Below are 26,321 nucleotides of genomic sequence, written 5' to 3'. Positions count from 1 at the left end.
GTTATACTGTAAATGGCATCCAGTACGAAATGGCTATGCACTGCTAATGACAGAAGGAGCTTTTCTATCGCCGTAGTAAATCCATCCCCTCGAGAGGCAGTAGCTAGGTCAACAGAAGAATTCTTCCCTCGATCTAGTGGTGTCCACACTGGGGCTTAAATGAGCTTAACTGCATTTCTGAACAATGTAGCTAGGTCAACCTAAGTTTTAGGAATAGACCAGGCCTAAGTCTAGGGATCTGGTTACAACAGAAAAAAAATTGTAATGTAGATGTGTCTTCAAGCCTGTTGAACAAATGGGCTAAAATTCTGGACATGTCCAGAACATTAGGCTCACTAAACTTCTAGCTACACTCAAAATTGCAAACTTGTAATTGGGCCCCCTCCTCAGATATATTTGCAGTGTAATTCTTATCCTTAGTGTTCGCAGTAAACTAGGAAATCCTGTCAGCAATTTTAAAACGTTATACTGTAAATGGAAATTTGCCAGAACACCATCTATTTGATAACAGGGATTGGCAAGTAAGCACTGGCAAGAATAGATGACCTAACTTCCAGCTACAGAATTATGAGTCAAGATCTAAAATGATCATGTACAATAGTGTTTCCAGCTGCAATAAAAGCATCCAAGCCACACTGCTCACTTGGCTTCAGTTTTTAGTTCTTTATTATATCACACTGTAGAGAATGAGATTTCATACCATAAACCATACCCAAAATATCCATGAAGCCAATAAGTGCTTTTGGTTTACATTATCATCAAAAGGTCAAGTCATTCTCCTTCACTTCTTCCTCCCCTCCAGAGCTATTACACACCACTAAGAGCTTTAGCAAAGACCCTTGGGGTTTCTGATGCCTTATACACCATCACTTCACTGCCCCCAAAACACACAAGAAGCAAACATTGAAGGAAGAAAACTTATCTGCTCTTCAAATCAGAGGATTTTGAAAAAACTCTAATTCAAAAAAATTATCTCTTTCTTAAAGGGAGTAGACACAGAACGCAAAGAGGGGAAGGCAAATGCAATCATTAACAGAAACACCAACTTTAATTATTATTTTAAAATCAAATCATAGCATTTTTGCTTTAATGATTCAAAATCTTAACGATCCTAATCGTCCACTACATGACCTGTCCACTCATCTGGCACCCGATGCTATCAGAGACAGGAAACTGATCTATATGGACCTCAGCTTAATCCAGTTTGTCAATTCTCACATTCCTACAAGACACAAAGATTCTGTGACTTGACAAAGGTCAAAGTTAGGGCCAAGAATAGAACCCATAAATCCTGACTCCTAATCCTCTATCCTAACTACCAGACCAGATACTGTTTTAATTGAACATGTAGAAGATTAAAGTCTGGAAACTTTACTATTACCAGAGAACAGCACCATCATGGTTGCATCTACACAAACCTTTCTCCCCTTCTCCGGAAAAATTTCCCACTAGTGACAGCAATGAGCGTGTTAATACTGAGGGAGGGCAACTGTTCAGACACAATCAAAGTCAATGACCCTAGATTGCAGTCTTGATGGTTTCTCAGTGACAGCCCTACAAGAAGGTGTCATGCTCTGAGGGTAGGCTTCTGAGTGCAATAAAATAAAGTGCCCTCAAACAAGCTTAGGCACACATTCAACACATAATACAGAATGGAGTTCATAATTTGATACAAACATATCGCACTCTCATAAGATTTACCAATATAATGAACCTTTATACTGGTATACCTGTGTCCACATGAGGGGTTGTATCATTATTTAGCTATTTTAATTTTTTTTTTAAATCAACACTCCCCCAAATTAAATTAGTACAAAAACTGGATTTGGACCAAGCCTGAATCATACTCTCAGAAGTGTTTTTAGATACCTAAGTTCCAATTACTTTAACGAGACTTAGCCACCTAACAGCTTGTCTACACTTGAAACGCTACAGCGGTACCACTATAGCGCTTTGGTGTCGACATTACCTATGCTTACAGTAGGGGTTCTCCTCTCGGCATAGGTAATCCTCCTCCCCGAGAGGCAGCAGTTAGATTGATGGGAGAATTCTTCGATTGACCTAGTGCTGTGTACACCAGGGGTTAGGTCAGTATAACTACATCTCTCAGGGGTATGGATTTTTCACACCTGTGAGAAATGTACCTATGCCAATGTAAATTCCTATTGTAGACCAGCCCTAAGTCACTTTTTTAGGTGTGAAAATGGGATTTGGAAGTCTAAGACACTTCGCTGCTTTTGAAAATTTAACCCTAAGTGCTGAGCCTCTGGCATTATAACCATTGTGTTTAACTGTGACCGGATCTATGTTTATATGATGGTTAAAACACTGGTGCCTTGTTAGTACTCCTATTAGTGGACCTGAGCTGATTGTAGTAATAGTGGGAAATTTCTGAAGGAAAAAAAAAAATACTAGCACAGACAACACCTTAATGTAGTCGGAAGGAGACAAGTCAGGCTGTTACTACCAGCAATAAAGGTCAGCATACACAATGCAGAGGAAGAGCTGTCTTGGATTTGAGCAGTACTCCAAGTCCTGTCTCTGACAGTGACCCAGTGGGGACTGATTTAAATCACAAATTTTAATCATGATTTAAATCAGCAAACAGGAAACCTTGGTTTAAATTTATTTTAAATCTTGTTTTTCATTTGTACCATGTAGTTATTTTCCTCAGGAAATGTTCACTCTCATTAGCTGGTAATCATTAAAACGTTATGTGTAACTAAATACAGCCTTTATACTAAATGTGGTGCTTCTTTTTGCTAACCAGGAACACACTCTATACCTATACATATTTATTTTAGCAGTTATATAGCTTAACATACATTTATTCAGATTCTTAATTTTTACATTTTACTATGTTAGAAAAGTGAATGATGCATTTATTTGCTAGATGATTAATTTTTTTATCTGTGATTTGTGTCAAGCTCTATTTGGATATAAATTAAAATTCTATTACAATGCACAAAAGTTGCATTTTAATTTGATTAGTTAAATAAAATCACCTTATGTGCTAAATACAAAACAAATTTTTTAATAAAATATATTTTGCATTTAAAACAAACTGAATTATTAACAAAAAGTATTATCTGCAGTTGGTGAATTAAACTGATTATTTCTTGTCATCACGCCATTCAAGATTTTAAAACTAGTAGATCTCATCCTCTCACACCTGGCTTTTATTCAGAGATTGGAAGAAGAAGAAAAACTTCCCTGTTTTTTCACCTCTCAATTGCTTTTCTTTTCTTTTTTTTTTTAACTTTGAATTAACTTGTCATTGAACTCAACAGGTTGAATAAACTGAAATGAAGAAAACATTCTCTCTGTCTGCAGAAAACGCTACTACTTTCAAAAGCTGGTTTAGCATTTCAGCGAACTCAGGGTTCCAGGTGCTTTTGCCCATGATTTCCACCAGTTCAATGGTTTAATTTTCTTTAACTCTTGGCAGCAAACATGTACATTTTAGTCTTTTAAAAATTAATTTACATGCATTTAATGGATTATAGTAAGTTTAGGCCTTAAAATAGGTTGTCATAATTGCAAATTTAATTATAAGTAGGTCTGTTTTTAAAAATAAACTTGTATTTAAATTTAAGGAGATTTTAAATTTAAAAAAAAAAAAACATTTTTTATTCTCCCCCACCCTCCCAAACTCCCTTGCAGTAGCCCCTAGAGGTTTAGGAGGAAGGTGCAAGAAACCTTGCCATGTACAGTTACAGAATAACCTGCCCTTAAGGGGAGTTTCTTCCTGACCCTGGCAGAAATGGGCTTTTGCTTATCTCCCTTCCACACATTTTTTGTGACACAAAAAGTGTGGTGAAAAGTTCCAAAGGGGTAGCCATGTTAGTCTGTATACAGCAAAACCAATGAGAGTCCTGTAGCCCCTTAAAGACTAACCAATTTCTGCGGACATAAGCTTTCATGGGCTGCAACCCATTTCCTCAGTTGCATCTGACGAAGTGGGATGCAGCCCAGGAAAGCTCATGCCCGCAGAAATAGGTTAGTCTTTAAGGGGCTACAGGACTCTCCTTGGTTTTTTAAACAGTAGGGTGTGTCCCTGCATTACCACCCCACCTCCACCCCACCCAGGGCATTCATTCTCCAAAGCGGCACCAAGGCACCTATGGGCCAAAATTGCTTTGGACATGCCAGCCCCCCTCCCTGCCCCAATACAACCCCCCCCCCCCCCCCCTCAGGCCCTATCCCTGCCCCCCCATACAGACCCCCCCCCCGCACACCCTCAGGCCCTATCCCTGCCCCCCGCACACCCTCAGGCCCTATCCCTGCCCCCCCATACAGACCCCCCCACACACCCTCAGGCCCTATCCCTGCCCCCCCATACAGACCCCCCCCCCCCCGCACACCCTCAGGCCCTATCCCTGCCCCCCCATACAGACCCTCCCCACACACCCTCAGGCCCCATCCCTGCCCCCCCATACAGGCCCCATCCCTATTGCCCCCACTGCAGACCCCCTACACTCCGGCCCTCTACCCAATGCGGACCCTCAGGCCCCCCACAGGCCCTAGCCCCGCCCCCAGTGCACCCCTTCCCCCCCGCCTGTCCGAGCGAGCCCAGGCCGGTTCGAACCAGACTCACTCTAGTCCCGCCGACGTTCGGACCCGGCCGGTGCGGTGCAGCTCAGCTTCCCTACACGCCACAACGCAGCCCACCCACCTACCTCCCTACTTTCCTGGGAACCCGCCCGCTGCCTTAGACTGACTCCGCCAGCCGCCAATCAGACAGCGGCGCGGTCTCAGCCCCCATCCAATGAGACGCGCCCTTGGCTCAGTGGCGGGAGGGGGACGAGTGAAAAACTTCCCCGGAGTTTTGTTTACCGGCCCGTGTCCACTTGGACCTTTCGCGGGGAAGGGGAGGAAGCAACGTGGGGGTGGCCGGTAAACGTCAACAGCCCCGCCGGGTGGTCGCACGGTGACGTCACCGTGACGTCACGCCGGTGTCACAAACACACACACCCCCCACCTTGCAGCGTCACCATGGTGAACGCCCCCTCCCCCCCCGGGATCGCAACCTCTGAGGGGGGCCGAGCTCGCGGCCCCCGAAACGTCCGTGCCGCCCCGGGAGCGCCAGAAATGGAGCGGGCGGGGCCCGGGCCGCACCAGGCCGCACCCGTCTCTCCGCTGCCCCGCCCCAGGCAGGAGGCCAGGCCAGGCCAGGCCAGCTGGGAATAACCCTGCCTCCCCCTCCCCGCTTCTCCAGGGTGTCTCATCAGCGGATCTCGGGGGGGCTCCACAAAAGCGGCTCTCCCCATTTTGCAGGTGGGGAAACTGAGGCACGACCCTTGCCCGGCCCCCGCTGGGACTTGAACCACAGTCTCCAAAGTCCCCCTCCCCCCCAAGCGCTGCCCGCCAGCCCCTCCTCGGCGCCCTTTGCGAAGGGGGGTTTAAACCATCCCGCCCCGAGGTAGGGAATCGCTCTGCTCCGGGGCAGCCGTCGCAGTGCTCCGAACACAAAGGGGCTGTCAGGGCAGGTGGTGTGTGTCCAAAGGAAGGCAGCGTGTGTGCGGGGAAGGAATTCGGTGCGACACAGCGAGCAGCAGCAGCAGCAGCAGCAGCTACAGAAGCCATCGCTGGTCTCTCTGGTGCGAGCCTTTCACCGTTTCCATGTGACAGATGCAAGTGGCTTTTTCATTTTGTGTAGCTGAGCCCACGAGCTTTTGTGTTGAGCTTTGTTAAAATGATAATTTTATGGCTGACTGTTGCAAATGCTGGTGTTAAATTATAACTGCTGGCTTTATGCATAAGATCCAGGACTGCTTTATTTACTGACGTATTTACTGCATCTGCATTTCAGTTATTGGGGGGGGGGGGGGAGGGGAGATTTATAAGACTTTTTTTTTTTCCTCAGGCACAGATTATTGTAAGAATTTCTTATCCACTTAAGCTTCCCTGCCCACTTAGGAACCTCCACTTGCTCACACACACACATCCTCTCTAGATATTTTCATGTGGCTATTTTAACCCTGTGATGTCAGATATTGGAGACTTGCCATGTCTGCCTCATTTGGTGGGAGACACCCTTGTTTTGGATTTATGTTAAGGCTGTTTTTATGATATTGGATTTTCATTTTAGCCTTTAAATCTCATTACTAATTTTATTTTGAAATCTCGCTGTCCCAACCCTGGTTTTTTTGTTTTGTTTTTGTTTTGTTTTGTTTTTTAATGTCTTAGGAGCCACAGAAAATATATGGCTGAAGCCGAAAATCAGAAAAAACTTCTCAGGCTGATTCAAGAAGGAAGGCTAGACCTTTTCAAAGAAGAGTTGCAGAGAGATGAGAATATGACCAAGGAAGTGAGGCGGAAACACTATGGGAAATCTGGAGACACTCTAATGCACTATGCAGCCAGGCACGGTCACCTGAACGTTCTAACCCATTTAGTAGAGACCTTGGAAATGGACATCGAGATGTTTAATAATGACTACAAAAGGCCCCTCCACGAAGCGGCTTCCATGGGTCACAAGGACTGTGTGTTGTATCTGCTGGATAAAGGTGCAGAGATAGACTGCTTGAAAAAGGCAGACTGGTAGGTCACTGGCATATTTCACTGTAGGATCTGGCTAGTGTTTGAAATGTGTTTAGGAGGAAGTATTGTCTAATAGTTAGAGCATAGGTCCAGGAATCAGAATCTAATCCAGATCTTCCACTGACTCACTGAATGACCCCAGTCAAATCACTAAGCTCTGTGCTTGTTTCCCCATCTTTAAAATCTAGGGTGCCCAGATATTAAAAGGATGAGTGAATGACAAATTCACATATAGTGGCTAGCACAGTGCAGATCTGATGATAACACAAATAATGATATGGTAATATAAATAATAATATTCTCAGAAGAAAATTGCTATAAAAAGGTAAAGTACTACTCCAAGGAAATGAAGCTGCATTATTCACCAAGGTGGTGGAGGGAAAGGATTTCCATCACATGAAGCAGCATAAAGTTCTCAGTTAATATTTAAAATTGAAATTAGAACATGAATAGGAGGTACTAACCTAATCCTTATAATTACAAATCATTAGTCAGTTTAGTACTGACATTGACATAATTAGGGTAAGCAGGGAATACACTTGTCTCACACAATAAATGCAGATATGTTGATACCTAATATTCCCATGGCACCTTTCATTCCTATGGATTCCAAAAGCGACAGTACATACTTGTTTGCCTAGCCCCTTGCCCTGGAATTCAGTTGCACTGGGATTGAAGATACCAATATGTGGCCTTATATATACTATGCACTTTTAGCAAAGAAAAGACTAAATCTCTGCCTACTTGAGAATCCATCATGCTTTCTGTAAATGTAATGAGTTTTGTCCCATCTACACTAGCAGTTAAACTGTTAAATCATTGCCAATATCAGGTTAATGTGGTTAAAAAGATAAATGTAAGAAGTAGTATGGGAAAACTTGCTGAAAGCAAGATCTAGTATTCACTTTATTTATTTACCCAATCACCAAACTCTTTGGGTGTATGTATACTATTCATGCAATACATAACAAAATTGGGGGACAGGGGAAAGATTCACCCTTAACATCAATATACAGCCACTCATCTCCTGCCGCAGTTGAAAACCTGAGGCCTGGTCTGCACTTAAAAACTTATACCAGCATAGTTGTGTTGGTCATGGGTATAGAAAAGTCACACCCCAGTGACACAGCTAAACTAACCAAACCGTCAGTGTAGACGCAGCTATGCCGAAAGAAGAGTGCTTCTGTCAGCATTGCTAATATCCTTTGGGGAGGAGGGTGTTCCTACATCAGCAGAATTCCTGGTTTGGTTGGGGTACACTGCATCTACACTAGGGATAGTGCTCGTATAGGCTCTGTAGTGTAGATATTACCTGAGAGAAGAGATTAGAGTCTTTATGCTGTGGAAGTGGTGGAGGCCTCTTTGCTTGGCACATTGAAAACAAGGCTAGATAAAGTTCTTAAATCTGTATAGTGAAGAACAATACAGTACTGCCAGGGAAATGGAGCAGGTGATGTCTTTTTCCATCTCTGACTCCTGTGGTTTTTTTGCCTACCACAGGATGCCACATGCAGCATGGATTATAGAAATCAGTGGAGAACTTTCTGGATTTTACTTTAAGGGATTTGTTTTCCTACCTCCCTTTTGTAACACATTATGATTTATTTATGCACCCCTTTTTTAACAACAGTGCTGATCGGCTTATATTTGCTCAAAAGTTACTTACTTCAATCAAGCCGTTGTCATGTTATTATCCCTTATACTGGCATGTGCATGTAGGCTGACAAAATCAGGTCAATGAAGCAGCAACTAAGGGTGTCTGTATGGTAGCAACCCAGCCAACCAATTGGCAGTCTGCTGCTGCAAACTGCATGCAATCTGGAATAGTCAATCTTCCACGGAAGGAGCTGGGTAATGCAGTGGCCTTGCCAGGAGTAAGCATCTGATGAAGTGGGTTGCAGCCCATGAAAGCTTAGGCCTGCAGAAATTAAATTTGTTAGTCTTTAAAGTGCTACAGGACTCTCGTTGTTTTCACAGACCATATATGACTCTACAACATGCCTTCTTGAGATGCCGGACAGCTTGTAGCAGCTGTTAAAGATGCTATGTTTCCTCCCTAATGGCATCAAACAGGAGGTGAGATTGGAAAACCAAAGAGAAACAGGAGGGTGAACAGAGAAAGACTACCTCAGGGTGTCTGCCCTAGATTGATTTGATGAAATCTCCCAAGAATAAGTAGGTGATAATCCCATCCTGAGAATAAAAAGGGAGAGGATTGAGTGGAGTGTTTGTTGAGACTTGTCAATTCTTCATTATGTTAGTGTTTAAATGGTCCCAACTAGACTGTGAAGTTCCAGTGAGCTGAATGTGGTGTTGGCTGGTAGGGTTTGCAGCTGCTGCTGTTTTGCTAGAGACATGTTAGTGCAGCAGAGGATTAGTTTAGGTTGTAAACTACTTGGGGACGGGGGCAGAGACAATATTCTCTGATCTGCTTAGAGCACACTAGAATGCTCAAAAAAAATACCCACTGCGAGGTTGAAAGAAATGCTAAGAGATTGCAAATCTAGGTCCTGATCCTGTAATCACTAGGTACAGTTGCATGTGAATAGTACCATCAAAATCAGTGGGATTACTCACATGTGTATAGTTAAACATGTGCATAAATGAGTGCAAGAATCAGATGCTAGTCAGGTGGTACCCAAAGTGTGTCTTGATACTCAAATGTGGGCTATAGCACTGGGGTGAAGCCACAGGTGATCAAATGTAGGTGTTTATTGCAGTTCAATTAAAAAATAGGAGATATCACCAAATCAAATATTATTACAGTTGTATGCATTAATTTAATCTACATATAAAAGGATGGGCTTGTGGGACATCAGACTGGATGTCAGGATTTGTGGGTTCTGTTCCTGACTTTGCCACTGACTTGCTATGGCCTTCAGCAAGTCGCACTGTGTTTCAGTTACCCCATCTGAATATGAGAATAATAATTGTTTACTTCTCTACTGGATGTAAGTGTTGTCATTAATGCTTATGAAGCATGCTGAGATTCTCAGATGAAGGGGTCACAATATTAAGTACAGATAGTCATTACTTTTATTATGTATACCAATTGGGGATGGTTCTTAAGGTCTTAGGAAGATGCCAATGCAATCCACAGTCTTACCAGGTTTTCACACCCCTAGTGTAATGAGAACAGTCTTTAATGTTAAAAAAAAAAAAAAAAAAATTGTATGAAGCATCACACTTGTGCTGATTGCATCAGATGAGTATCTCACTGTGGCTAGCACATATTGACTTGGAAAAGGGGTTTGTCCAATTTGTGATTTGTTATCTACAATCACAACTGTCGATGCTGATGAAGGGAATGGAACTGTATGGGGTAAAAAGTACTGATCTGACCAGCTGTATCTACAACAGAACAAAATTTCAAGTACACACTGCCTTTCTTTTCTCTCTTATGTTAGTGGAAAACAAGAGTGCATTGTTATTGCTGATGTGCACATAAACTTGATTGATTGCTTATGATGAGAAGAATTTCCAGTGTCACCCTTTGTCACGTTTTCCAATTATTCTGCTGTAAAAATCAGTTCTAATGGCCGTCCTTAAACTAGGTTAAACTCACTTGAGCTCAAATGGTCCAGCCAGCCAGAGGGCACGGTGACCAAACTAACTGTGAGAAAAGGGTGCTCTAGAATGTGTCGTGAGTTCATATGCTGCACTTGTTCAGACATGTTGGTGATCAGCCAAACTATCCACGTGGCATAGAATCCAGGACTTCGGCTACAAGAAGACCTCGATAACTTGAATTAAAGGAGATCTCCCCGAGCTTGTAGTGGCTTTAGTAGGTCATATATGACCTGTCTGTGGGCCAACTGCAAGAGGACAAGATGATAAAATGCATCATGCTCACCAGCTCCATAGTCCTAGTCCACATTGGCTGGCCAAACCGTCATAGAGTCACAGGCCAGAAGGAAACACTAGATCAGCCAGTCTCACCTCCTGTATGTCACAGGCCTTCAATACCAACACCAAAATGAGACCAAAGTTTTGCAGCCCACAAGAGACTAGACTGTTGTGTGCCACAGGCAGAGAACGGGGGACCTGCCAGAGGCCCCTGCAGATGCCTGGGAAATGATTAAATGAGGTATACCCAGATAATCCTGGCTAGTGACCTGCCCCCACACGCTGTACTAGAACCCTCATTGGCCATAACCAACCTTAAATCTTGCTTCAAACTCAGTGGTTACAGCAATGCAGCCTGGATCTTAGAGGCTAGCTGTGCAGCAGCTGGTGGTATAATGAGGGTGCACAGTGTTTATTCTCCCTTCCCTTTTCTAGGACTCCTCTCATGATGGCTTGCACCAGGAAAAACATGGAGGTGATTAAAGATCTCATTGAGCATGGAGCAAACCCATTGTTAAAGAATAAAGATGGCTGGAATTGCTTCCATATAGCAAGTCGAGAGGGTGATCCCCAGATCATCCAGTACTTGCTCACAGTGTCTCCGAGCAGCTGGAACACAGAAAGCAAAATAAAGAGAACTCCTCTGCACACAGCAGGTATGGAGCCTACTTTTAATGGCCCCAGAAGAGATTTGTATCATTCAGGGATTAGAAGAGCATAAGGCTATAATTTTTGCAGTTGTCCCTAAAACAGCAGCTGTGACCTGTGCCTGTGTGAAGGCTGATAATCTGCTGCTGGTAGGAGTATGGATAATCTGTGCTGGGTGTAGGGGCTGTTAATAGATTGGAAGCCTACCTGGATTGGCATGCAAGTCTGATTCTCCACTGCCTTGCTTGTTGTATAGTCCTCCTACACCTGTGCAAAGTGTGCGTTATATTCTAACAACATGAACGGTAGGGAGTGGGGTCTTGTGATGAGAGCACTGTGGGTGCCAAAATTTAGGTTCAGATTCCCTCACTGTTTCACTCAGTGTTCTTTAACAGCTCTGTACCTCACTAACAATCTGTGAATGGGGATACTCACCATGCCTCACACGAGTATTTTGAGGCTTAATTAACTAAATACCCCCAAAACATCATTAACACAGAGTTAAGGTTGCTTGTCTGTGCCTTGTGCCCTTCCAGATACATTCAAACTTCTGAAAACTAAGAAATGAACAGTTAAGGTTCACATCACCTTCACAACACAACCTTAATTCTGCCCCTCTGGAGCTGCCAATAGCCCCTGGGGATGAGTCAGTAAGGATGAGGCAAAGTTTAACAAACAACCAAGAGAAATGGTGGATTCTCCATCGCTTGGGATCTTCAAGTCAAGCCTTTCTGGAAGATGCTAGAGTGAAACACAAGTTATTAGGTGCAACACAGCGGTAACTGTATGGAATTCTCTGTGTTATATAGGCGATCAGACTAGTTAATAGTCCCTTCTGTCCTTAAAATGTATACGTCTATACTAAGTAGATATGAGGAAGGACTGAAAGAACGTGCCATCATTGTTTGTGTTGTGTTCCGTAAATTTGAATTCCAGCATTAAATGTGAAAGTGCTGCAGTTGCATTCATGTGTAAGGTGTAGGTGTACTGAATGGTAGAGGGACCAGTTTGAACAGCTTGGCAGAGCTGTGACTGCAATATGAGAAAAAGGCGCGTGTAGCTTCTGGTATCAAGTGTGTCTCATCTCAGTGCTGAGCTCTGTAGGCTGTGTCAATAGCAGTGCCCAGGCGTCGTCTTGTCATGGGGATTGTCTGCAGTCTGGTGGTTTCTGGGACTTAGCGAGGGGTGAGTAAAGGCCACGTCTCGGAAGGAATCCTCAAGGCAAGGGCGAAGAGATAACATTTAGCAAGTCTGGGTGGTTTGTGGGGAGTGGGCTTAGCATTTGACTGTAGGCCCAGGTGTAGGTAGCTCCAGTTGCGGCACCTGACCTAAACCTGAGTTTTGCCTTAGTGAAGAGAAAATGTTGATTAGACTTTGTCCTCCAGTGCTCACATGCTCTGCTCTCGCTCAAAGAGGGCAGACAGAGCTAACGTTGCCTAGTGGGGGTGGCATCCACCTTCTCTACTTCCTGGATTTCTGAAGTTTGTTTGCTTTACTTTAACTCTTCAGTTCCTGACTTTCAGAGGTTTGAATGCAACTGAACTAAATGTTCTGGATGCCCACAAGGCAACGCTGGGTGACCATAGCACTTGAGGCAGCATGGGGAACTGGGATGCTTTGCCCCCTCTTGATCTCAGCTCATATGAAGGGGTAGAGAGGGGGCTCAGACCCTCTTCCTCCCCCTCCCCCCCCAAAAGGAGCAGGGCCCTGTAGATGCTGGTTCACACATGGCGGTGCCCAGTTCTCACCAGGGTTGGGGGTAGCTGCTTCCCCAACCCCGCCTCCCATTTGTGTGACGGGTGTTCCCATTTGGCACCACCTGTTGCCCTGAGAGATGTAGGTGTGAATCAGCGATCGGGGCTCTGTTATGCTAGGCCCTGGAGGAGAGAGTGATTACAGGGGGCAGGAGAGAGGCTGAGAAGGATGGAGAAAACAGTGATGGGGTAGGAGATGGAGAGGATTGAATGGTGGCCCCCCAGCTTGGGGATGACAGTGGAGAGGGGGAGTCCTGTCCAAGCAGCTAGTGTTGCCACCTCTTGCAAACTGACCAGAGGGTCACAGAATTTTGGTGCCTGCAGGAGGAACTGTTGCAATGACACGAGAAACTCCCCTGATCTCACAGTTTTCAGCGCTAGGTGGGGGGTAGAGCTCTGCGAGGGGGCTTGGGGCTAAGGACACAGGCCTGCCCGGCCACATATGGTCCTACAGCAGAGAGAGAGTCCTGTGGCAGCTGGAGGGAGGAGGGGTGGAGTCAGGGAAGTAGCACTGCTGGGTCCCAGGAAGAGAAATTCCAGGGTAGTGGGAGGCAGGGAAGTGCTGCTTCTGGATCAAGACAGTAATAAGAAGTGGATGGCAGTTCCCCTGTCTTAGGGATGAGGCAGGCATCTCAATCTGCGTAGCCAGGGAGAGGCATGCATTTTTGGGTGCATTAGAGGTTGACTTTTTAACCTGAAATTGTTACACACGTTGGCAGAGGAATAAAGGGGAATTAAGAAGTTCAAAGACAGACTAAACTAAAAATCTCATGATTTTTTCAATTTTGTGATTTTTGCAGGTCTGACTCATGATTTTTGATCTCTTGAGGCTGACAGTGCTGCTATTAAAGCATAAAGTTAAGATGCAACATATGCTGAGATTCCTTCTTCAACCACAGTTCTGTGGTTGTGGAGACTAAAACATTTACTGTGTTATCTAACCCTTTAATCAAAATGAGTAAATAGCCTGCTAGTAGCAGCTGTGAGTTTGGTTTTATTATATACAGGTGGCCTACAAAGAAAATGGGGGGAAAAATAGGGTTTCCTCTCCCATTTTGCTGCACTATCGTGTCAGGAAGGCCAGAGAGGATTTTATATTTGCAATTAAGAGCTTTTTTACCTTGGGTTTTTCCCCCCACAAGGCTAAGTGCATGTTCCTTGCATGCCTGCTCTCATCTCCCAACTACGAGCTCAGTGTGATGTTCTGAGCCATGCCCATCTGAATTCTCAAGGAAGCAAAACATGAACAATTGAGAGTGGAAGGGAATATTTTTCAGATTGTTTTAAACTCTTTGTTTTGTGTTAGTTTTACTTGACACGTAAAGGCCTGACAAACAAAAAAAGAAAAGAAATGTTTGTTAAGATTCAAAACACACATGCACTTCAGGGCAAATAAAGCTTTCTCTCCACTTCTCTCTCATGTTTTGTCTGGAGAGTCCTTGGAGGACATAGGGAAGATTGGATATTCCTGATACGTCTAAAATAAAAATAACAAGCAGCGAAAGGTTTTAATTAAAAATCTTTCAGGACTTCTTTATACATCACAGATAAGCCCAAAGGGGCCCAGACCCACTTATTTTTCCTTTGTAGGTGGGAGGAAACATGAAAACATGAATTACCATCTACTTCCTCTCTCCCGCAGCAATGCATGGCTGTTTTGACGTAGTGAAAACGCTTCTTGAGCGGTAAGCAGGCTTCCTGTCCTAATTTTTCTGTGAAATCTAACTACCCACCCACACACTCTTTTTCTCTTCCCTCCTCCCAGCCTGCCCCCTTTTATTTAGAGCATGTGCCCTGTTTGATTAAACAGACACAAAGAACATTGATGACATTGAGAAATCCCAGCTGCACGTTTCTGAGCCTTGGGAACGTATCAATTTCCTCTCACTTTTCACAGCTGATTATGGTGATTTCAGACAAATTTACTCTCCGGATTGCCTCAGTATTCACTGTGTCATAGGCCCCAATTACGTAACCAGGCTCTTATTCTTGCTGAATCTCTCCTGTTGCCTTCAGTTTGTCTGAGTCCTTATGACGATGAGAGAACCATCTGAGCCTAATTTATCCCTGGTGTAATTCCTCTGAGCTTGACTGATCCCAGCTACTGAATTTGCCTGTGCCAGTGAGACCCACTGAGCAATGGAGCAGGGGTTCACCCTGAGGTGAGGACACCATCCTCCTCCGTGCTTTCTGCCAGGGGTAGCTATATTTTCTGCCTGAGGCTCCATAGAGTCCTGGCAGGGGAGACTGCATTGAATCGGTTCGCCCCTAGCCATTCTGGCCATACTTTCTTCCTGACCAGCGCTGCCCACTGTTGAAGATACACTTGGAAAAAGGAGGCTATAGCCATCTCCATCCACAGCCTCCACAATAGTAGACTTCACACTCCTCCCAGCCCCACTAAACCCTTGGCATGGGGTGGATTTAACCCATCATGGTGGTGTTGGGCCAGATCCTCAATTTTGACTCAGTCTTTACTCAGGTCCAATGAGAGTTCTGCCTGAGTAAGGTTCTTGTGTTTGGCTTGCAATGATAATAATGTATGTAGTGCTGTCTTTGTACACTGTGCAATAAAGGTGCAATTCACCCCTATGCCAACCCATGGCCTGTGCGCCACTTATCTTCCACAGAAGTTCTGTTCAGAGACTGTAAGTGAGATTTAAATGGTACATAGACTTCTGCCCCCCTCCCGCGCACGCACACACACACGCATGGCAGAGAAATTCAACCTGCAGGAATTGGGCCAAACAAATCACAACTCTGTGCCCCAAAGAGCTCAGGGTCACTCTAAAGGCACATGCCAGCACCCAATATGATACAACACGGGACAGAGAGAGAGGGGCATGTGATCATTTTAGCTGGAATGCCTCACATACAGGACTAAATCCTTCTGGTCAAATTCACTGAAACACTCCAGCTACACTACTGCGTAGCTGCTATGCACTGCTCCAAAAACACAAAGCAGCTGGCGCGCAGGAGTGAATCTGGCCCTCTCTTTTCTCAAGCACGTGTTTTATGATCTTTTCAAGGTGCCAGTATGAACCTGACAGCAGGGACAAATGTGGAGTCACTCCCTTTATGGATGCGATACAAAACGGGCACATCGACATAGCCCGGCTGCTTCTAGAAAAGTATAAGGTAAGGTGTCAAGAGACCTACATTGTCTTTTCTCCAGGATCCAGATACAAAACGCAACCCAGCAAAGAGGGCATTATTAGCTCGTGTAGTCGTATGGGGCCATATCTTGATGACTCTTTTCAGGCAGACTCCCACTAAAGTTAACAGAAGGACTGAGTAAAAAGTGAGTGGTGTGGCTAACGGTGGTGATTCTGCTAAAAACCAGAATGTGTGACTCCCACTGGTGAGGTGATACCAAGTTATCATTGGCTTAGTGGGTCTACTCATATGAGTAGCGAGAAGGCCTTCACAGCTGGGCCCTAATGGTTAATACTTAGGCCCAGATTTCCCAAGGTATGCAGGCACCTACCTACCCATGATTTCAGTGGGAGCGAGTTGCTTAAGTGCTTTTGTAAATCTGGGCCTTAGAGCTTTTCCTCTTCAGAATGATTTATATAAATCCTAACTAGGTAACTGATCATCACACTTACATCGCTATGTCACAGGAGTGTTTATCGTCCCCATTTTATGGATGGGGAAACTGAGGCACAGAACAGGTAAAGTGACTTACTTGCCTAAAGCTACAGAAGGAGCTGATGTCAAAGCTGTGATTAAAACTCAGGCACTCCTGGATCTCTAGCCTGTGTTTATACCATATTTGATCTAGAGTTTCTTCTGACAGTTGTGAGTGATAACCTGAGAGCCAGTAGATTTCCACAGCAGGCTGGCTGTGTAAGAAGTGAACTTTCTCCACCTATAACAGCTGTTGCTCCCTGTATTTCTTTCTAATGACCTCTGATTTCCTTCTAAAATGATCATAAGGCTGCTGTTAGATCCAGTTGTATATTTAAAATAACAAAACACTTCATTACGTATGTTCTGTTGTCAACTTACACTATAAAACCCGCAAATCATATAAACAAATCTAATTTATTTCTCACTGTTGGTGAAGTTGGCTTTTATTTTCCATTTCTCACCCGCATGGACAATGGGAAGAGACTGTTCGGTTTCTAAATAGTTTCATTTCTGGTCTTCATGCGCTAGCTCAGTGCTGCGCCGTTTGGATTGCAAACACTAACAGGCAGTACTGTCAACTTCCAGGTTTTCGAAAATCAAGAATCAGGCCCTCCAAATCTTAAAATTGGCTTAAGAATCATCAGATTTTGTATAAAAACTTTGTGAGGAATTAGGATTTGCCGCTGAACGTGAGACCAGCTCCCTCTGCCTCCCAAGTGAGCAACAGAGGACTTGCAGCTGAATCACCTGATTAGCCAGGCAGCCGGGTTGGCTGGAGGAACCCACAGATGTGCTCTTAAACCCAGCAGCAGCGTTAGGCCAATGGCTGTTCAGCACGTATGCCTACAAGCTGTATTGCTCCCATGCCAGCTCTGCTCCCAGCCCTGCTCCAATCCGCTCCAACCCTGCTTGCTCCCTGATTCCAGTTCTGACCCTTGGCTCTGACTTCTGGTTCCTGACCTTGACTCTGACCATTGACTCTGACTCCTAGTTCTTGACCGCCACTGCTCCCTCTACTAGGCCTGACTGCCATTGTTCCAGCTACTGGGCCTAAACACCCACATCCTGATCCGTGACCATATTAATGCATTTTGCATTCTTTTTATTTGCCTTCTGGTCTTCGACATTTTCTCGGCTAAACATTTTCTCAGAGCTAAAACCATACCTATGTTTTAAGTGAAAGCTGTTCATACCTGTTCACATAACTCCAGAAGCTCGGGCTTTAATAAAAATACTAAATATCACAAGACTAGCTATAAAATTGTGAGAATTGGCAACATTTGACCTGAAAGCCTCCCTTTACATGTTGGGACCGGATTCCATTGATAGGCTAGATGTTTATCAAAATGTCAGCATACTCTGAAATGATGATCCTGTTGTAGCTAGAATATTGTGTTCCATGCATTTGGAAAGACTATGGGCCTGTCCTGGTTTTAGACTGGTGTAGCTTCACTGATGTCAATGAAGTTACTCCTGTTTTACACCAGTGCAAGTGAGAAGAGAAATGGGCCCAGAAGCCTTTGCCAATCATTTTAAAAGCTTGGTAAATGAGCTGATGCAACTGTACACACAAGGGTTTTATACCAATATTACATAATCCTACCTGACTCAGGTGAGTCGTTCTTTTGAAGGATGAGTAAAATATTATGTGTTTTTTTTTTTTATTGTCATTGTCATGACAATGGACAGACACATCGTTTGTACCCAGGTTGGCAACAATTTGGCAAGGCTGTTCATGATTCCTTATTTCCCACCTGCTAGGCCTGTTATACAGCTACAGATGCAGTAGGAGCCCAGCCTTTGCACCAGGCAGCAGTCACGGCACAGGACGAAGCCATCCGGTTCCTTGTCTCTGATCTTGATGTAGATGTCAATGTGAGAGCAACGTCAATCCAACTCACGGCACTACATTATGCAGCCAAGGTTTGTCGGCTTTCCCTTGCTTGTGCAATGCGGTTGTAAGCTGACATGCTGTAAGAGAGATGATGAGTATGTCAGGATGGTTTTTGCCCTGAATGCCATCTGAAGACTGGCTCAGTTAGCACCTTGCAGAACGGTACAACTTGTGCCATGTGCTGGAGTTGACCTGTACACGCCGTAGGAGTTGCACCACCAATCTGTTGTCTGCAGGGGTCTGTACTGAAGTCTGGTAGTTGAAGGGAGTTCTGGCTGGATAGCCAAGGGGAGCTGTAAGTGCTCTGCAGCTCTCAAGAGCAGGAGTCAGCAGGGCTGATCTTAGCCATGTGTTTGTTTGAGGTTCTCCTTAGTCTTGGACTGACTCAGCAGCTTACAGTTTGCCCACTCATCAGTGGCTGGAGTGGAAATGGAAGTAACCCATGTCTCGAATTTCCTCCTCATCCTCTTCCTGTCTCCCTACCAGTTTGGGACCCTGCAGGTCATGAACCAACAATGACACTAGCAATTTCAGACTATAGCACAGTGCCCTGCTGAATCAGCTAATACAGTAGTACAGTGTTTCTCAATTTTATTTCCCCTCCGGAACCCTTGCACGCCCATGCCATACCCTCCACCGAAAAGTGGAGAAAATCTTCCTCTTTTTGGCGGCGCGGTGTAGGCTTGATTCGGCGGTGCGCTCTCAGCCGTTTTCGGCGGCCCCATCAGCTGTTCGGTGGCACCCGATTTTTTTTTTAACTTTCAGCGGTGCGGTTCCGCTTCTTTGCGGAACCCTTCAACACAGCCCGCGGAACCCTAGGGTTCCGCAGCACACCATTTGAGAAACACTACAGTAGTGAGAAGGGTAGCCCTTTTTGCTAATAGGTTGGGTTGAATTCCGGCCAGACCCTGTGCAGGTGTACAAGGTCTTAGAGGGTACAAGAAGCTTCCCACACTCCCATTTGTGCCACTTACTCAGGGGCTGTCTTGAATTCTAATAAAGAAATATAGCATCTACTACTTCCTACTACATCTGTGTGCCCTCAGGGGCTAGAAAGGGGAAAGGAGGACCAGGTTGTGAATGGGCTATGGCTCTTTCCCTACCCTCCCTGCATCAACCAGCATTGCTGGCTGGGCACAGAGGGGTGATCATACTGTACTAAGAGTGGTGGCACTGCTGCTTCACCAGTGTCTTCTGCCCAGGAGCCCGGAGGCTGTCATCTGGAATCCCTTCTGGGGGTCTGGCAGTACAGACCTGCTGCACCCTCTCTATTATTGTGTGATTGCAGCAGCCCCCAGGATGTGCTAACTGCTTTCTAACCACACAAAGAGGGATGGTCCCTGCCCAGAGGAGCTCACAGTCTCAGGAACTGTAACATGCAGCATTGAGGGCACGGTCTAGACACTTTATCCTTCTTTTACAAATGCATCAGTGGCACTTACCGAGACAACGAGTAACATTATCCTCTTCTATCCCATCCCATCTGTGGCACGTGGTGGCTCCCACATAGGAGGCCTTTCTCCCAGCTTATCCTCCTTATTCACTGAGGAACTATGTTGAAAGCCCTCTTGGCTGCCAAGAGTACATTTTACAGCATGTGTTTTGCGGGGATGGAGGATGAATGTAAATGTGCTTTGGAAAAAATCACAGCTCTGCCATAGCAAATAGCTACACAGTCTGATTTGCAAAATGTTTGATGGATTTTGGTTCCTCTCTAAGAATCAGTGTCAATGTGCAGCATAATTTGTTTTGGGTTTTTTTTCATTTATAAATACATTAAAATCAAATTATGCTTTCAACTCAATTTGCTGCTAAGGCTGTTGTAGCTAAACCATCTGCTGGCTCACGATTTTTATTGCTATCGATGTGTGCACACAGTAATGCGTTGGGTGCTGTGAATAGAGGGAATTGCAGCTTGTTAGGCTGCTGACTTACCCAGTAAATGGGAAAGAGGAGAGAAGGACACAAATGGGGGCTATCCACACACATGCTGCAGAACAAAGCCTAATTAGCTGGTGTGAAGAAGAAACAGCCAAATCAGCATTATTTATTTAGCGTTATTTAGGAGAAATGGGAGGGTTAAATTTTCCTCTGAGGCATCCAAAATTGGCTAGAGCCAGAGAAAAGATCCAGGACTCGAAGGATCATTAGTCCGTGTCACTGAGGCAATCTCTGTTCTTGTAAGATTCTACAAATATAGTAATCCTTCAGAAAATGCCAGTGCTCTCAGGGCTAATGCAAATAAATAGCAAATAGATAGCGGTTAGAAGCTATGAATAAGACATAGGTTTCTGATCTAAAATACACCCCCACTAGTGTCAATCCTAGACTTCAGTAGTAATCAGACCAGATTTCCAATGTGGGAGAAAACACTGTTTCCTAATGAAGACTAATCCTTTTAAGAAATCATCAGCTGCCAATGTTTACATTGTTAACAGTGAATCAGGGCTCCTAGGGCTGACTGGCCAGCAAAGAATAAAAACAATTTGATTCAGGCCTGGTCTACAATTCAAATTTAGGTTGACATAGCTATGGTACTCAAGGGTGTGAAAAATCCATACCCCTGAGCACCATAGCTATGCGCCCTGACCCCCAGTGTAAACACAGATAGGTTGATGGAAGAATGCTACTGTTGCTTGGGGAAGTAATGTTCCTACAATGACAGAAAAGCCCTTTCTGTCACTGTAGGCTGCGTCTATGCTACGGGGCTATGCCATAGTGTAGACATGGCCTTAGTCGTTTGATCATAGTGATGGTTGGAGGGGAAAGGCAAGATCAGCTAACACCTTAAATGTGCTAACATGCTAACAAGAGGCATCTTTAGGCCTCTGTCACCAGGGAGTCATTCTACATGAGCTCTCCTTCCTTTTCTAGCATGGCTGGAGCTGTACGGGTGATAGAGCAAAAGTGGCAAATTTCTTTAAAATCTTCAGAGCAGTCACAGCCTTTCACTTCTGGAGCCTTTGACTTCCACTTCTCATGTCAGTTGAACTCTATTGAATAAGAGGACTGGTGGCATTTAGAGGCTCTAGGATCCCGTCGTCTTTTGCAGGAGGGTTTTCCAGGATTCAGGATTGCTCTAAAACAGTGGTCCCCAAACTTTTTGAGTTACACTCCCCCTTACCTGGTCTGCGTTTCTCCCTTCCCCCCCCGGCCCGTCCCTGGGAGCCACAGTCGGGAGCAGTGCCAGAGCCGCATTCAGGGGCCGTGATCAGGGCCGGGAGCCAGGGCCTGGGAGGGCTAGAAGTGGAACCGGGGACCGGGATCACATCCAGGAGCAGAGCCACAAATGGGGCCAAGGCTACTGCTGCAGCTCTCTGGGGCTGTCTCTGTTTCAAAGGCTGTGCATCTTAGTAGCCTACCATCCCTCTGCTCAGAGCAGAAGGGATGGCTGGAGAGCACTTTTCTCTTCCCTCTAGGGGCTGAGTGTTTTTCCTCTGCTGGCTTGGTGAAGAAGGGATACACTTAAGACCTGACTCTAGATTCCTTATGTGGCAGCAACAACTCGGTTCTACTTGACCACTGGGCTGGCCTTCATGATTTTTGTTGTTACATACGTGACTGGAGTGGCCAATAAGTGAATTGGTGGGACCCTTGGTACAGGAGATAGGGATCCACATCACAAAACCCACCACTACAGTTAGCAGTAATGGGCTCCCATGTTGACCATTTCAACTGAGAAGACAAGGATAAAAAAATTATCCTTTCATCCCCTAGAGGTGATTCCCATCAGATCGAGTTAAGGTTAACTAGCAGGGAGTATGAGGCAAACTGCCCATACTATATCTGTTAAGTGGCTAGGCTGAGGATTTCAGTCTCCAGGGTTTGAAAAAGGATCTTTCACTGGTACTGACTGTCATGGACTACACACTGATACAGCTTGAATCTGGGGTACTGCTGAATCTCTTCACCCTTGCAAGCTGGGCTGAGCTCCAACCATGCTTCTGCTGATGATACACAGACAGCCCCTCCAGACCCTATTATCACCCAACATGACAACAGATGGTGCTACACACCCAAATGTGTCACATGAATACTCTGCCTCAACCATTCATATACCCATCATAGAGCAAGGCATCAACCAGTAACCCCACTGTCCCTAAGCTCTTCACTACAGGAGTGCACCCCGAGATTATACTATCTTGTACTGGTCAAAGATTTGTCCAGGACAAGCTTGTTAATAAGTCTGTCCCCTTTGATGTGGTGAGAATATGTACCTGCCTCTGTTAACCTGAGTTGAGAGTGCCTAAACACTTCACTCAAAAACCACACTGGTTAAGTTAAAAAAAAATTAAACAGTTTATTAACTACAGAAATATAAATTTTTAGTGATTGTAAATAGTAAGCATAAAGAGACTAGAAATAGTTACCAAAGAAATAAAACTAAGATCGCAGTCTAAATTCCAAACACTAACAGGATTTGAATCTAGAAATGTTTCACCCTGAGAGAGATTGCAAGCAAGCTACAGATCTTCAGTACATGGGCATAGACTGCTTTCCCCGCCTGGGACCACCCCTCCCCCAGGACAAAGTTCTTTGTCTTCCTGATGTCCTTCAACTGTTAAGCTGGGGGGGAAGAAAAGCCAAGTGATCATCTCTCTCCCTTTCTTTTATAGTCTTGAGCTTGTGACCTGGGGGGGTCGTTCTCATTGGTCAGTCAGGGTCCATTGCCTACGTGCCTCCTCAGTGAAGTCCCCATTGTCAACAATCCCTGCTAGTGGATTCTTTCCTTGAATGGGCGAGGAATAGTCATCAACGCTGTCTGGCCACACCAGTGTTGTGCCTGAAAGGCTGTTTGTGGGAGTTTCCCACCTTAAATCATGTTCTAGTAGCATTTTCAGCAATATTTTATAACTTCACGTACCATAATAGCACATACAATCCACCAGGATATTAATGTTTAGCAGATCAAGACTTTTAAAATGATACCTCACAAGGCATATTTTGTACAGCATATATCCTAATTATATGGGGTTTTTGGGGTGTTGCTTTTAGACAGAGTGTCACACTCACGATAAGGTGATGAACATTCCCAAGAAGTACGGACTGCCTTCAACTCCATCTGACTTCCTTTCTACTGGTGACTTCAGTGGGAGCTGAGGGCACTCAGCCCCTGACTGGATTGGGCGCTACACTCTCTCTCACACTTTCCAAATGTGGCTGTTCTATTTAGTTTGGGTTATGATAGTAGCCCGCTCTACAGGTAGCATTAGCAGGACTAATGACCTTGCTTGACAGAAGCAATGAAATCATAGGGGAACCCCTGCAATGCTGCTTACAGCAGTTAAGGCAAAAGAGCTGTAATGGGCGTGGGAGGCCATTACAAATGTCACACCGAAGTGCTGGTCAAGGGCCAGAGAATCTCAGTCCTGCTGTGGTCTCTTCGCACTGTTGTGGCAGCACAAAGGGGCAGCCAGTATAGCTTATCGGGCTAGTGGAAGATTCCCCCTGCATGGGGGAATTGCTGAGTGGCACAGAGCTGTCCTGGTAGCTCTGTTCCTGTGTAAGGGATGTTCCTGGAAAAGAGGTGGTGTGGCAGGAACACTGCTGTGCTTTGGTGATCTCTGGCTGCTTGAGTAGTTCCTTGAGGATATTGGCAGCCAGATACAACTTACAGCTGCTCTAACATATGCCAGGAACTGAGGCAGACCATGGTTGGCCCCAGGATCAGGGAACCGCAGTCCGCACCTCTCTGCTCCTTGACTGGACCAAAGAATCTGCACCTATATCAGTAGCTCTTCAAAGGTTTGCCAGGTGGTTTATGGTGGTGGCCATATACAGAGCTTCTCTAAACACTGCTTTTCTATTCCCCCTCCTGTAGGTTGTATTAGGCTCATGAATGAAAGATTTAAAGGGCTCACTCTGCTGAGCAAACATGCAACAAATGTGTTTGTGCTTAAAAATGCAGGAAGGACATACAAGTACCATCCAAACGCTGTTGTCCCTCGGAGCAGATCTGCATGCCAAAGATGGGAAAAATCGATCTGGTAAGGCCCTCTGGTTGGTTGGTGGTTGTTTTTTGAGTACCCGTACTGTGGTGGGCACTTTAAAAACAGGTAAGAAGACAGGGTCCCTGCCCCAGAAAGATTACAGCACAGTATGTTCAGTGCCTAATCTGCGACCAGGACCAGATGCATGACTTGTAAATGAATAGTAAGTGGAATTTGGATGCAAATCTAGTCACCGTAGTAATTGCATTAAGTTGGCAATGCCATCTGCGCATGATAATAAATGAGTCACCCTTCAGCTTAGTGTTTCTAAAAATGAAATGGCTTTAAATGATGCCAAAACTGGCAACTCATGGGTTGTCCAGAAATGTTCACCATGATCAGGTTGATCTAAATGCTTGTTTTTAGCATCATCACGAACAGCCCTCTAATCAGCCAGTCACTCTCTGCCCCCCTCAACACCCCCACAGACACTCCCACTCTCTCCCAGTCTACACTGTAGGTCAGGTGTTCAGGCCCTGTTACACTCACCTGCCCCGGTTACAGTGTGAGCTGTTCAGGGTACCCGTACAGCAGCATTTTTTCCTTCGTGATCTTGAGTCAGCAGCTGTGGCTCATCCATACCACCTTGATGCCCTACTGTGTTAGTATCAGCATGTTCTGGCTTAGTCCGGATATGTATCCCACAGTGCCTCAGCTGTTTGTGCTAGTGGCAGAGGATTGTTGGTGTGTGTCATGTAGTTTGGGATATCCTCCTGTACAGAGAGCTGTGAGGTGCTGAGTGTCTCTTGCAAGATGCCGAGCATTCTCAACTCCCAGCTGATTTGAGAGGGAGTGGAAGGAGAAGGCGCTTGGCGCTTGACAGGATTGGGCTGAGGAAGGAGGCAGGCGGACTGGCTATCCTAGCTATCCAGACAAAGTGCAGACAGGACGGCCTACTGGCACAACAGCCGTACTGGAACCCAGTTACAGCCTGATCAACTTGCTGCAGCCTTGCTTCTCTGCAAGACTGACACATGTTGCATTGTATGGTTAGAGACCGTGTGCCAGTTGATCCTACATCTGCATAGCTTCACTGAAGTCAATGGAGCTACTAGCCAACAGTGTACACCAACCAAGGCACTGATCTGTGTGTTCCATGGATTCTGTGAATGGAACCAGCCATTACACAGCTTAGCCACACCCCCAGTACAAATCTTTCCTTTCCAAGACTTACAGGGCCAGATTCTCTAGTTTCTCGGGCCGTCTCCTGTTAAAGTGTCAGCCATTGATTGAAGGATTTTAGATTGTCGTTCTTGCTAGTGATATTATACAACGATTAGGCGGATATTACTTCATTTGAACGTGGCAGCTCCTTGCTGCACAAAACATTCTTATTTAATCTCCCACCCCCCATTGTCTGCATCCATAATGGACACAGCAGTCCAATTTCAAGTCTCACCACTGTAGAGTGCAGGGCACTGATTGCATGAGATAATTGAAAAAGGAATTGCAGTCATTATTCACCCGTGGCCAGTTTCTCCTGGGTTAATTCCCTTTGCCGGGAGTCTGACATTTGCGTTGCATGTGAAATACAAATCCCTACTTGTGGATTTCATTTCCATGTCAGTGTCCTGTCTCTTTACAGCTCTGCACATGGCGTGTGCAGGCCAGCATGCAGCCTGTGTGTGGATTCTCCTGCAGGCTGGATTGCAGGACTCTCTGGACGACACTGGAACGTTTGCACGGCAGCTTGCAAAGAAACCGGACGTCCTCCAGCTTTTCAAGGGAATAAGTGTTAGTGCATGAAACTGACAGAGGAGAGAATAAAAGTTCGTTTGCAGCATCACTGTTCTGTGTTACGCCAGATATAACTATTAACAAAGGGCCAAATCCTGAGGGCCTGACTCCTATTTAAAACAATGGGAGTTTATGCCTGAGTAAGGACAGAGTGAAAGAGCCCACTGGAAATATATTAAGAATAAAGCTACATAGGAACTTCTCATTTGAAATAGATTTTGGCCCAAGGCTCTAATGGAGATAATACACTCCATAGGACAGTACTTACAGACACTT

The 26,321-nt window shown here is 45.2% G+C and overlaps 2 protein-coding genes across 7 annotated transcripts in view; one reads left to right on the top strand and one right to left on the bottom strand.

The window, feature by feature from the left end:
* Nucleotides 1-4,683, bottom strand: part of FBH1 (F-box DNA helicase 1) — a 49,892-nt gene extending 45,209 nt beyond the window's left edge. The window contains exon 1 of one of the 2 annotated variants that reach the window (XM_067534917.1): nt 4,598-4,683. In XM_067534917.1, the coding sequence (XP_067391018.1) occupies nt 4,598 (1 nt within the window). In that variant the 5' untranslated portion in view covers nt 4,599-4,683. The remainder of the gene's footprint in view (nt 1-4,597) is intronic. The other variant, XM_067534916.1, reaches the window with a different exon arrangement.
* Nucleotides 4,684-5,232: 549 nt separating this feature from the next.
* On the top strand, nt 5,233-26,094 carry ANKRD16 (ankyrin repeat domain 16). 5 transcript variants are annotated; one of them, XM_067534877.1, is made up of 8 exons: nt 5,258-5,600; nt 6,190-6,543; nt 10,825-11,045; nt 14,434-14,476; nt 15,821-15,929; nt 18,186-18,347; nt 24,227-24,305; nt 25,894-26,094. In XM_067534877.1, the coding sequence occupies exons 2-8, from the start codon at nt 6,206-6,208 to the stop codon at nt 26,052-26,054; spliced, it is 1,113 nt and encodes a 370-aa protein (XP_067390978.1). In that variant the 5' UTR covers nt 5,258-5,600; nt 6,190-6,205; the 3' UTR covers nt 26,055-26,094. The 5 variants fall into 5 exon arrangements, with proteins under 5 accessions (XP_067390980.1, XP_067390979.1, XP_067390978.1 ...); XM_067534876.1 differs by having other exon boundaries at nt 5,258-5,633; XM_067534879.1 differs by lacking the exons at nt 24,227-24,305; nt 25,894-26,094 and adding an exon at nt 21,738-21,888 and having other exon boundaries at nt 5,233-5,633.
* The last annotated feature ends 227 nt before the right edge of the window (nt 26,095-26,321 follow it).

This window comes from Emydura macquarii, unplaced genomic scaffold, assembly GCF_026122565.2.
Source record: "Emydura macquarii macquarii isolate MOO-44397 ecotype Brisbane River unplaced genomic scaffold, CSIRO-AGI_Emac_v2 contig_3470, whole genome shotgun sequence".
Lineage (NCBI taxonomy): Eukaryota > Metazoa > Chordata > Testudines > Chelidae > Emydura > Emydura macquarii.
The sequence above is the reverse complement of the archived record's forward strand: the minus strand, read 5'-3'. Positions and strand labels throughout refer to the sequence as shown.

Coding starts and splice junctions, on each gene's coding strand:
- ANKRD16 (XM_067534876.1), top strand. Junction 11,046..14,433: donor AACTCCTCTGCACACAGCAG/GTATGGAGCCTA, acceptor TCTCTCCCGCAG/CAATGCATGGCTGTTTTGAC. Junction 14,477..15,820: donor GTGAAAACGCTTCTTGAGCG/GTAAGCAGGCTT, acceptor GATCTTTTCAAG/GTGCCAGTATGAACCTGACA.